The following is a 12,599-nucleotide window of genomic DNA, read 5'->3' as shown; positions in this document are numbered from 1 at the left end:
CACTCTGAAACCAGAGGGACTACATGTCCCAGCCTCCGCAGCGGGGGTATGCGCGCTAACTGCCGCGTCCAACGCGGCGGTTTCTCCGCGCTCTGTATGTGCCTGCACGGAGACAGCCGCCTAATGCTGAGAGGAGGCGGCTGCCTCTCCATGTATGGCGCCGCCGTGCGCGGAAAGAGCCACCTGCCGCTGGCTCATGGCGGCAGCTCTTCCGCGTTTTCTCACACAGATCTGACAAGACTAGCTGCATGCTTGTGTCTGGTGTTATTCAGATACTACTGCAGAGAAATAGACCAGCAGGGCTGCCAGGCAACTGGTATTGATTAAAAGGAAATAAATATGGCAGCTTCCATATACCTCTTACTTCAGTTCCCCTTTAAAGAGACACTGAAGCGAAAAAAAATATATGATATAGTGAATTGGTTGTGTACTATGAATAATTACTAAAAGATTAGCAGCAAAGAAAATATCCTCATATTTTTATTTTCAGGTATACAGTGTTTTTTCTAACATTGCATCATTCTCTAATATGTGCAGATTACACAACACTCAGCATTCAAAATGAGTCTTTCAGAGCAGTCTGTGAACTAATGACCTCTCCTCTGGCAGAGAAAAAGTAAATAGTTCAATAACACTTGAGATAATAAAAGTCAGATAACAGCCCTCTCCACGACTTTGAAAGTCGCAGAGCTTAATTGCTTTTTTGCATAGAGATAACAACTGGAGTTTTTTAACTCTTCCTGTACTGGAAACAATTAGACTGATGTATCTGATCTTAATGTTTTATTTCTTAGCTGTGCTACACATACAAATCATAATATCATCATTTTTTTTTTCGCTTCAGTGTCTCTTTAAGTTGCAGGCACAGAACCACTCCAGTGCATTATTTGTAGGAACGTAATGCGATTTCTGCCCTTTAGGGGTTAAAACACGACTCTGCGTCAACTCAGCAATGTTTGGTGGGACTTTTGGCATGGACCCCCCTCCGGCGTGCCACAGTCCAGGTGTTAGACCCCTGGAACATCTTTTTCATCATTTTTGTGGCCAGAAACAGTCTTTGCAGGTTTTAAAATTTACCTGCCCATTGAAGTCTATGGCGGTTTGCATGTTTGCGAACATTTGCGGAAGTTCGCGTCAGCGAACGGAAAAATCTATTTTGCAATTGCATATGGACCATTGAGGGAATTATTATGATATTATTACTTACAAAACTATATGAGCCAAAAGAATGACAGTATTTCAAACTATAAGTTTTGTTTCTGCCCGGACTTTGGCTTGTACATCAATTTGAAATATGAGGGAAAATGCACACTAATGACAGGTAAAGCCGGAAGTCTTATCACTGAAATGTGACATTTGCAGCACGGAATCTTGCCTAGGCTAAAGGTCCGTACACACGCCGGACTGGAGGCAACGACGGGTCCGTCGTTGCCTCCTGCTGGGTGGGCGTTCCAGCGATAGTCCGGCGTGTGTACAGTCTGTCTGCAGACTGATACGGCTGTTTCTGAGCGATCCGCCCGGCGGATCGCTCAGAAACAGCCGTATTGGTCCGCCGACAGTGCGTACACACGTCGGACTGTCGTTGGAACGCCCACCCAGCAGGAGGCAACGACGGACCCGGCGTTGACTCCAGTCCGGCGTGTGTACGGACCTTTAGTTAGTAAATAGACAACTTAACTAATTTAGAACTGGAATCTCTGGTCCCTGTAAGGACTTTTAAATTTTTTTTTTATTTTTACTTACTGATCACCGTGATTGGCTCACAGTGATCAGAAGTAGAGATGTCGCGAACCTCCGATTTTTTCCGCGAACCGCACTAGACTTCAATGGGGATGCGAACTTTGAAAAATAGAAAAATGTATGCTGGCCACAAAAGTGATGGAAAAGATGTTTCAAGGGGTCTAACACCTGGAGGGGGGCATGGCGGAGTGGGATACATGCCCAAAGTCCCCAGGAAAAATCTGGATGTGACACAAAGCAGCGTTTTAAGGGCAGAAATGACATTGAATGCTAAATTGCAGGCCTAACGTGCTTTCAAACATCTTGCATGTGTATACATCAATCAGGGAGTGTAATTAGAGTTCTGCTTCACACTGACACACCAAACTCACTGTGTAACGCACCGCAAACAGCTGTTTTTGTAGTTACGGCCGTGCTGGACTGGTGCGCACCGTGGCGAGAGTGCAGGCCGTGGCGGTTTTCAAGCCCATATGGTCGCCGAGCTGTGGTAGCTCAATAATAGAACAGCAGTGACTGTCCAGCTGATCAAATTTGGTCTCTCCACAATGAAGCAACGACCTTATTATCTTCTTGTATGTAGGTAGGTGTCCCAGTAGTTAGCTAGGCATAGGTAGGAGACCCAGTATAGGTAGGTAGGCATAGGTAGGTAGGAGTCCCAGTATAGGTAGGTAGGCATAGGTAGGTGCCTCAGTAGTTAGCTAGACATAGGTAGGAGTCCCAGTATAGGTAGGTAGGCATAGGTAGGTCCCCTAGTATAGGTAGATAGGTAGGTGTCCCCGTATAGGTAAGTAGGTGCCCCAGTAGTTAGGTAGGCATAGGTAGGTGTCCCAGTATAGATAGTTAGGCAGGGCCAGGCTGGCTCAGTAATAACAATTACCAAGGTCCAGATGCAACAGATAGGGCTGTATAATGTCAGTGAGCAACACACACAAAAAAAAAACACATCTGGAAAACATTATCTCTCAAAAGAGCTGTTGAGGGGTGCTATTTTAGCAATAACAATCAGCCAGGAGCAAGCCAAGACCAAGAGCCTAACTAATCTTTCCCTAGGAGAACAAGTCTGCAGCAGCTGTCCCTAGTCTGTCTCTAGCAGGCACACGAGTGAGTGTAATGGCCGGCAAACCTGCCTTATATAAGGGGGGGGGTGGGGCACCAGGGCTTAGTGTAGCCTGAATGGCTACAATGTGCCTGCTGACTGTGATGCAGAGGGTCAAAGTTGACCCTCATAGTGCATTATGGGCGAATCGAACTTCCGCAAAAGTTCGCTTGGTCCAGGCGAACGCGAACCCCCAAAGTTCGCCTGGAACCGTTCGCCGGCGAACCGTTCGCTACATCTCTAATCAGAAGCCAATAAAAATGGCTTCTGACTGAGTTACAGAGCTCAATTGTCTTTAACCACCCTGGTGTTCTATTTATTGCGGCCATGTGGGCACGGGTGGCTTTTTTAAAAAAAAATGTGTTTAAGTTAATGTAGCTAGCACTAGGCTAGCTACATTTCCCCCCCAAGTCCCCCGGCACTGTTCCCCCTCTCCAATTGCCGCCGGCGATATTTACCTCGTCATTAACGCCAAGGTGGTTAAAGCTAATGTAACCCGGGTAGTAAAAAAAAAAAAAGGCAGATACTCACCTAAGGAAAGGGAAGGCTCGGTCCTAATGAGCCATCCCTTTCCTCTCCCAGTTGCCCCAGTGCTGTGCGGGCTCCTCCGTTCTCGTCCCACGCCAAGGGGACTTCGAAAGTCTTCGGGAGCCGAGTCCTCCCGAAGACAGGCGGCGCACAAGCGAACGCGTCATAGAGGGCACACGCGCATGCGCAGTGTAGAGCGGCCCATCTTCGGGAGCACTCGGGCTCCCGAAGCATTTCCGAAGCCTCCCTTCGGCCGGGAAAAAGCGGTATTTGACTGAAACAGTGGAATACCGCTACGGGGGAGCCAGCGCAAAAGCGGGGACCGGGAGAGGAGAGGGAATGCTCTATGGGACCCGGAGTCTCCCTCTCCTTAGGTGAGTATCTGACTTTTTTTTTTTTATAACCCGGTTCCCAGTAGCTTTAAAGAAAATCTGTAACTAAAAAAAAAACACCCTGGGAAATACTTACTTCAGGAGGGGGAAGCCCCTGAACCCTAACGAGGCTTCCCCCGTCCTCCTCCGTCCCTCCACTAAAGTGCCGGGAAACTCCGAAGTGCGGCGAGGTAAATATTTACCTACCACAATCCTGCGCAGGCGTACTAGCGGCTCTTCGTTTGGGTAAGGCAGAAATAGCCGAACCCGATGGTATCCCCTCTACTGCTCAGGCGTGAGCCCTTTGTGTCTGCGCAGTAGAGCGGATACAATCGGGTTCGGCTATTGCCGCCTTACCTGAATGAAGAGCTGCTACTGCGCCAGCGAAGGATCCCGGAGAGGTAACTATATCACCCCTTGTCAGGCTTGTCGGGGGAGGATAAGGGGGAGCCAGCGTTGGATTCCTGCTGTCTTCAGAGGTTGGGGAAGCCTCATTGGGACCCTGAGACTTCCCCCTCCCGAGGTAAGTATCCCCCAGAGCTGTTTTTTTCTAGTAGATAGTCTCTTTAAACAGCTGAGTTTCGAGTCGGTGGGGACGCGCTATTGGCTCCCGTGCTCAGGATCGGGCAGCGTTAAATCTATCCCGCATCAGGATTAGGCAGCCACAAGTGTGTGCACAAGCGGTCCTAAACTGGTTTAAACGGTACCGTAAGACAAAAATAAAATAAAGGTTCAGTACTTTCCTCATCCCCCTGGAGCTCGCTATTCCAGCGCTGGGACCCCCTGAAACTATTTGACATTAGCTTGTTGAATAGGTCTGCATACCTCCCAACTTTTTGAGATGAGAAAGAGGGACACTTAAGCCACACCCCTGACACACCCCTGATCACGCCCCTGTCACACCCCTAGTCACACATACCATAAAGATTTCCTAAGAAAAATATGTAGTTTTATAATACAAACCACGCTGGTCCTTTCTATCCAGGTTAATTTTCCTTCATAGTAACATTTTATAACTAGTAATATATCAATTTAAAGGCTGGGAATAAAGCTTGGAGTCAATCAAACACATATTTTAGTAGAGAAATATATATATATTTACATAGAAAGAGGGACAAAGTCCTGAAAGAGGGACAAATGAGGAAGAAGGACAGGGCTCTCAAAGAGGGACAGTTGGGAGCTATGGGTCTGTGTGTTATTTATAGAATTCAAATCACTCTGGTCCTGTCTATCCTGGCTCATTTCCTTCATGTTAACATATGAAAATACGAAATACAGTATATCAATTTAAAGGATGGGAATGAAGTTTAGTCAATTAAACACTTTTTTTTCAGTACAAAAACACATATATTTACACAGAACATCAGTCACACATCAGTCCTGAAAAAGGGACAAATGAGGGAGAAAGGGGGACAGGAGGATTGGGTCCCCAAAAAGGGACAGTTGGGAGCTATGATGCAGCTAATCCAGTCTGACTTCAGTCAGAGCACCTGATCTGCATGCTTGTTGAGGGGCTGTGGCTAAAGGTACTAGAGTAGGTTCACACTTGTTCTAAAAATGTATTCGTGGCTCCAGTCTTTGGACTGGATCAAAATCGGAGCCAATAGAGTCCATCTTTACTTAAAAAAACAAAACAAAAAACGGATCTGTCTGCGTTCCGGGGGTTCCGTTTTTAAAACCTGAACGGACGGTCCGGATTTACAGGATTTTAACGGACCCCGGATACATGGAGGGGTAGTGAAAATCAATGCAAAATGGATCCCCCCTCTACACAGGCAGCTTTGGACACAGAAGAGGATCCGTTTTCTGTGGGTGGGGAGGGAAGTACCTCCCAGGTCATGGCTTAGCTTCCGATTGGAGAAAGCTTATGGAGGCGGGCAGTGAGGGGACAGAGGCAGGGGAGCTCCAGGTAAATACAAGGCTAGCGACAAGCAGATTGTTGCTAGCCTAGCGCATTTTCCAGAGGGCACAGGAGACCCCGGGAGGACTAGAGTGGCAGCAATACAGAGACACCGAGGCATGTCATTATGCACAGGACATGCCCGTGTTCTCTTCAGATATAAAATACCCGCCACAGGTTCTCTTTAACCTCCCTGGCGGTATAATTCCCGCGGCTGCGGGAGGGTTTTTTAACTTTTTTTTTTAGCATGTAGCTAGCCTAGCGCTAGCTACATGCTTCCCCCCTCCCTGCGGCATCCCCCCGTATGTTCCGATCGCCGCCGGTGCTGCTGGCCCATAAGGAAATCCCGTTCTGAACGGGATTTCCTTGAGGGCTTCCCCTGTCGCCATGGCGACGAACGGAGTGACATCATCGACGTCGTGACGTCACAGGGAGTCCCGATCCACCCCATAGCGCAGCCTGGCGGTGGGTAGCGGTGCATCGGCGATCAGACCAAACACGCAGCTAGCAAAGTGCTAGCTGCGTGTTTGAAAAAAAAAATGATGTAAATCGGCCCAGCAGGGCCTGAGCGGCACCCTCTGGCGGCTTACCGCGTGTCACACACGGGGTTACCGCCAAGGAGGTTAAAGAGAAACAGTTGTTACAGCTGATACAATTCCTGCAATAAATCTGCAGTGTGTCTACTTCCCGCATTCATGGAAGCAGACATAGGGTAAACATCCTGCGATTTCAGGTGAGCTTATCTGCCATGGCAGTCAGCTGACACAGCTGAGGGATCACATTAGAGCACTTGTGCTTAGTCACAGAGGAGGGGACATTAGACAGGCTAAACTCTGTAAACACACACAGGGTGCATTTCTCTATGAGAGTTCAGCTCCTGCCTGCTCCAGAGAAGATGACGCTCTGTGTACGGTGACGTCACGCACGCAGCACGTGGAGGAGGCTGGGGTCACGTGGGCTGATGATAACGAATGGCGAGGAGAAAGGGGCGGGCGTGGTGAGGGCATCCTCGCCACGCCCCTCACTGGAGCGCTCCTTACACGCCGCCTCAGGCCCCGCCTCCCTCTCTCCTCTACACGCCGGAGAAGGACGCGTGGTCACGTGACGGGGAGGGGCGGGATAAGCGGCGCTGTCAGCCTCGCAGCCAACCAGCGGCCGCGATGCGGTGTTAGTGGGCGGGGCGGAGGTCACGTGCCCTGGAAGTGTAGCTGTGTGAAGGGAAGTGTGTGAGATCTCCCAGCATGGCTGCCAAGGTACGTCCAGAGCCGGGGGGAGCGGAGGGGACACCGGGGGGAGGACAGGGGGACTGCTGGGCTGTGAGGAGAGCCTGGAGAAGCCACAGGCCTGGGGGGGAATAGGGGCAACTCTACCCACCATCCCCCGCCTCATACTGACCTCTCTGCCTGACACTACCCTCCACCCAACACTGCCCTCCACCTAACACCCTGCCCTGTGCATGACACTGCCCTCCACCTATCACACTGCCCTACCTTGTGCCTGACACTACCCTCCACCTATCACTAACGCTGTCCTCCAGCTATCACTAACTTACCCTTTACTGTGCCTGACACGGCCCCTGTCCTATAGGATGGATTTCTGATACGTTGCAAAAATACTACCACACCTGCCTGTATTTACTGTATAGGGCGGTGGTTGTTGCCTGGTAGTGTATGGGGCGGTGTGGTGGCCTGGTAGTGTATGGTGCGGTGTGGTGGCCTGGTAGTGTATAGGGAGGTGTGGTGGCCTGGTAGTGTATGGGGCGGTGTGGTAGCCTGGTAGTGTATGGGGCGGTGTGGTAGCCTGGTAGTGTATGGGGCGGTGTGGTAGCCTGGTAGTGTATGGGGCGGTGTGGTTGCCTGGTAGTGTAGAGGGCGGTGTGGTTGCCTAATAGTGTAGAGGGCGGTGTGGTTGCCTGGTAGTGTAGAGGGCGGTGTGGTTGCCTGGTAGTGTAGAGGGCGGTGTGGTTGCCTGGTAGTGTAGAGGGCGGTGTGGTTGCCTGGTAGTGTAGAGGGCGGTGTGGTTGCCTGGTAGTGTAGAGGGCGGTGTGGTTGCCTGGTAGTGTAGAGGGCGGTGTGGTTGCCTGGTAGTGTAGAGGGCGGTGTGGTTTCCTGGTAGTGTAGAGGGCGGTGTGGTTGCCTGGTAGTGTAGAGGGCGGTGTGGTTGCCTGGTAGTGTAGAGGGCGGTGTGGTTGCCTGGTAGTGTAGAGGGCGGTGTGGTTGCCTGGTAGTGTAGAGGGCGGTGTGGTTGCCTGGTAGTGTAGAGGGCGGTGTGGTTGCCTGGTAGTGTAGAGGGCGGTGTGGTTGCCTGGTAGTGTAGAGGGCGGTGTGGTTGCCTGGTAGTGTAGAGGGCGGTGTGGTTGCCTGGTAGTGTAGAGGGCGGTGTGGTTGCCTGGTAGTGTAGAGGGCGGTGTGGTTGCCTGGTAGTGTAGAGGGCGGTGTGGTTGCCTGGTAGTGTAGAGGGCGGTGTGGTTGCCTGGTAGTGTAGAGGGCGGTGTGGTTGCCTGGTAGTGTAGAGGGCGGTGTGGTTGCCTGGTAGTGTAGAGGGCGGTGTGGTTGCCTGGTAGTGTAGAGGGCGGTGTGGTTGCCTGGTAGTGTAGAGGGCGGTGTGGTTGCCTGGTAGTGTAGAGGGCGGTGTGGCTGCCTGGTAGTGTAGAGGGCGGTGTGGCTGCCTGGTAGTGTAGAGGGCGGTGTGGCTGCCTGGTAGTGTAGAGGGCGGTGTGGCTGCCTGGTAGTGTAGAGGGCGGTGTGGCTGCCTGGTAGTGTAGAGGGCGGTGTGGCTGCCTGGTAGTGTATGGGGCGGTGTGGCTGCCTGGTAGTGTATGGGGCGGTGTGGCTGCCTGGTAGTGTATGGGGCGGTGTGGCTGCCTGGTAGTGTATAGGGCGATGTGGCTGCCTGGTAGTGTATACGGAGGTGTGGCTGCCTGGTAGTGTATACGGAGGTGTGGTTGCCTGGTAGTGTAGAGGGCGGTGTGGCTGCCTGGTAGTGTATGGGGCGGTGTGGCTGCCTGGTAGTGTATGGGGCGGTGTGGCTGCCTGGTAGTGTATGGGGCGGTGTGGCTGCCTGGTAGTGTATGGGGCGGTGTGGCTGCCTGGTAGTGTATGGGGCGGTGTGGCTGCCTGGTAGTGTATAGGGCGATGTGGCTGCCTGGTAGTGTATAGGGAGGTGTGGCTGCCTGGTAGTGTATACGGAGGTGTGGTTGCCTGGTAGTGTATAGGGCGGTGTGGTTGCCTGGTAGTGTATAGGGCGGTGTGGCTGCCTGGTAGTGTATGGGGCGGTGTGGCTGCCTGGTAGTGTATGGGGCGGTGTGGCTGCCTGGTAGTGTATGGGGCGGTGTGGCTGCCTGGTAGTGTATGGGGCGGTGTGGCTGCCTGGTAGTGTATGGGGCGGTGTGGCTGCCTGGTAGTGTATGGGGCGGTGTGGCTGCCTGGTAGTGTATGGGGCGGTGTGGCTGCCTGGTAGTGTATAGGGCGGTGTGGCTGCCTGGTAGTGTATAGGGCGGTGTGGCTGCCTGGTAGTGTATAGGGCGGTGTGGCTGCCTGGTAGTGTATAGGGCGGTGTGGCTGCCTGGTAGTGTATAGGGCGGTGTGGCTGCCTGGTAGTGTATAGGGCGGTGTGGCTGCCTGGTAGTGTATAGGGCGGTGTGGCTGCCTGGTAGTGTATACGGAGGTGTGGTTGCCTGGTAGTGTATAGGGCGGTGTGGTTGCCTGGTAGTGTATAGGGCGGTGTGGTTGCCTGGTAGTGTATAGGGCGGTGTGGTTGCCTGGTAGTGTATAGGGCGGTGTGGTTGCCTGGTAGTGCATAGGGCGGTGTGGCTGCCTGGTAGTGCATAGGGCGGTGTGGCTGCCTGGTAGTGCATAGGGCGGTGTGGCTGCCTGGTAGTGCATAGGGCGGTGTGGCTGCCTGGTAGTGCATAGGGCGGTGTGGCTGCCTGGTAGTGCATAGGGCGGTGTGGCTGCCTGGTAGTGCATAGGGCGGTGTGGCTGCCTGGTAGTGCATAGGGCGGTGTGGCTGCCTGGTAGTGCATAGGGCGGTGTGGCTGCCTGGTAGTGCATAGGGCGGTGTGGCTGCCTGGTAGTGCATAGGGCGGTGTGGCTGCCTGGTAGTGCATAGGGCGGTGTGGCTGCCTGGTAGTGCATAGGGCGGTGTGGCTGCCTGGTAGTGCATAGGGCGGTGTGGCTGCCTGGTAGTGCATAGGGCGGTGTGGCTGCCTGGTAGTGCATAGGGCGGTGTGGCTGCCTGGTAGTGCATAGGGCGGTGTGGCTGCCTGGTAGTGCATAGGGCGGTGTGGCTGCCTGGTAGTGTAGAGGGCGGTGTGGTTGCCTGGTAGTGTAGAGGGCGGTGTGGTTGCCTGGTAGTGTAGAGGGCGGTGTGGTTGCCTGGTAGTGTAGAGGGCGGTGTGGTTGCCTGGTAGTGTATGGAGCGGTGTGGTTGCCCGGTAGTGTATAGGAGGGAGGTGTGGTTGCCTGGTAGTGTATAGAGGGGGTGTGGTTGCCTGGTAGTGTATGGAGCGGTGTGGTTGCCTGGTAGTGTATGGAGAGGTGTGGTTGCCTGGTAGTGTATGGAGAGGTGTGGTTGCCTGGTAGTGTATGGAGAGGTGTGGTTGCCTGGTAGTGTATGGAGAGGTGTGGTTGCCTGGTAGTGTATGGAGAGGTGTGGTTGCCTGGTAGTGTATGGAGAGGTGTGGTTGCCTGGTAGTGTATGGAGAGGTGTGGTTGCCTGGTAGTGTATGGAGCGGTGTGGTTGCCTGGTAGTGTATAGGAGAGCGGTGTTGCTGCCCGGTAGTGTCAAGGAGGGAGTACATTTGAAATCGGCGCCGGTAGACTTGGGTGCAGGATACAGCGGTATATGGCTGATCCTGCTGCTGCACAAGTCCGGGCCGATTTAATTACTATTCCCCCTCCAGGCCGACATGGATAGTGGGGGAATGAAATAATTCGGCTTCCAGCGATTGCTGGAGGCCGAATTATTATGTTTTTAAGCAACGTCGGCTCAGTCTTCTGACGGCTCCGACGTTACTCACTGAGCGCTTCAATAGGAATGAATCCCATTGAAGTCTATGGAGGCGCCGGCTGCGCCCAAATCTAGCAGCGCTGAAAAGCACTGCTCCGTATAGGAGGGAGGTGTGGTTGCCTGGTAGTGTATGGGGCAGTGTGGCTGCCCGGTAGTGTATGGGGCGGTGTGGTTGCCTGGTAGTGTATAGGGAGGTGTGGTTGCCCAGTAGTGTATAGGAGGGCGGTGTGGCTGCCCGGCCGGTAGTGTATAGGAGGGAGGTGTGGTTGCCTGGTAGTGTATGGGGTGGTGTGGTTGCCTGGTAGTGTATGGGGGTGTGTGGCTGCCTGATAGTGTATAGGGCGGTGTGGTTGCCCGGTAGCATACGGATTGTATAACGTATGTGGCACAGAGGCAGTATGCTTTTAGTAGTTGCTAGTGTTGCAGTTTGTGTTAGTTGTACAGTTTTGTGCCACGTCACTGAATTGAGTTTGTTCTTCCTATGTTAATATGGGTTTTCTCCAGGCCATCCTGTTCCCCAAACAGTGGGGAATTAAATGAAACACATGGTGAGTTAGATGACTTCCTCCTGAATGTACAGATGCTACTCTAGGTCCCTCGCGTTCCCCGGTCCTCCAGGTTTCTGACAGGATCCCCCATCAAATACTTTACCAGAAGTTCCACCAAGCAGCATCACGAGATTGCGAAGTGTGCAGGCGGGTTCCAGACCTTGGTAACGCTCTGTCACTGTGCATGTGCAGCTCAGTCACCCTGCGGTGCCTGGCTGAGCTTCTGGGGGAGGCTGGAGGGGGATGAGAGGACCAGGCATGGTGGACCCTGAGGACAGAGATACTTAAAGAGGAACTCCAGTGAAAATAATGTAATAAAAAGTGTTTCATTTTTACAATAATTATGTATAAATGATTTAGTCAGTGTTTGCCCATTGTAAAATCTTTCCTCTCCCTGATTTACATTCTGACATTTATCACATGGTGACATTTTTACTGCTGGCAGGTGATGTCACTGGAAGGAGATGCTGCTTGCATTTTTGGCAGTTGGAAACGGCTGTACACAGTAAAACTGTTAATTCCCACAAAGCAACAAGGTTCACAGACAGGAAACTGCCAGGACCATGATCCTCACAGTTTCCTGTGGGAGGGGTTTCACCACAATATCACCATACAGCGCCCCCTGATGGTCTGTTTGTGAAAAGGAAAAGATTTCTCATGTAAAAGGGGGTATCAGCTACTGATTGGGATGAAGTTCAATTCTTGGTCACGGTTTCTCTTAAACTTAATTATTCCCCTCCTAAAGACCCGGTTACCCACTTTTACCTGTGATTGGCCACTCACTGACTCATTTTACCAACTCCATGTAGTATAAGTGTAAACAGATGTTGAATGCTATGAGCAGATAGTATCAGATGACCCTTATACTACATAGGAGTGGTAAAATTGATCAGTGATTGGCCAATCATAATTGAAAGTGGGTACCAGGCTTAAAAAACGTTGTGTTTTGTGATAGAAGCATTATTTTGCATTTTGTATACAGGTGTGCGCCCACAGCCAATTTTGATTGGCCGGTTTCTCCACCTCCATGTAGTATGAGTGCCCACAGACTTTGTTTATGAGGAACAGATTGTGCAGGAAAGCTCTCACTCTACATGGAAGTGGTGAGATTGGGCAGTCTTTGGCCAATCATAATTGCATGTGTGTACCAGGCTTAACACTTACACAACTTCTGCAGTGCGTCACATAGTAGTGTCACTATCCTTCAGGGCACAGAGCTGCATTTCCCTCCCCCAATCTGCAGCCAAGTGACTGGGAAACCAATGACTCTCTTGTGATTAGAATATGTCTGCCAAGTAACACACGCTATAAAAGTTTCCTTTTAATAAAGATAAATACCGTCACTTCTCAATGCTTCTTATGTATCATCCAACACTCATATATATATATATATAGCCACCAAGACC

At 51.8% G+C, this 12,599-nt stretch overlaps 1 protein-coding gene across 1 annotated transcript in view; it reads left to right on the top strand.

The window, feature by feature from the left end:
* Positions 1 to 6,812: 6,812 nt before the first annotated feature.
* Positions 6,813 to 12,599, top strand: part of SLC25A13 (solute carrier family 25 member 13) — a 184,125-nt gene continuing 178,338 nt past the window's right edge. The window contains exon 1 of the mRNA XM_068235062.1: positions 6,813 to 6,888. Within this exon, the coding sequence (XP_068091163.1) occupies positions 6,877 to 6,888 (12 nt within the window). The 5' untranslated portion in view covers positions 6,813 to 6,876. The remainder of the gene's footprint in view (positions 6,889 to 12,599) is intronic.

This window comes from Hyperolius riggenbachi, chromosome 5 (genome assembly GCF_040937935.1).
Source record: "Hyperolius riggenbachi isolate aHypRig1 chromosome 5, aHypRig1.pri, whole genome shotgun sequence".
Taxonomy (NCBI): domain Eukaryota; kingdom Metazoa; phylum Chordata; class Amphibia; order Anura; family Hyperoliidae; genus Hyperolius; species Hyperolius riggenbachi.
Note: the sequence above shows the minus strand (reverse complement) of the source record. Positions and strands in the feature narration are given on the sequence as shown.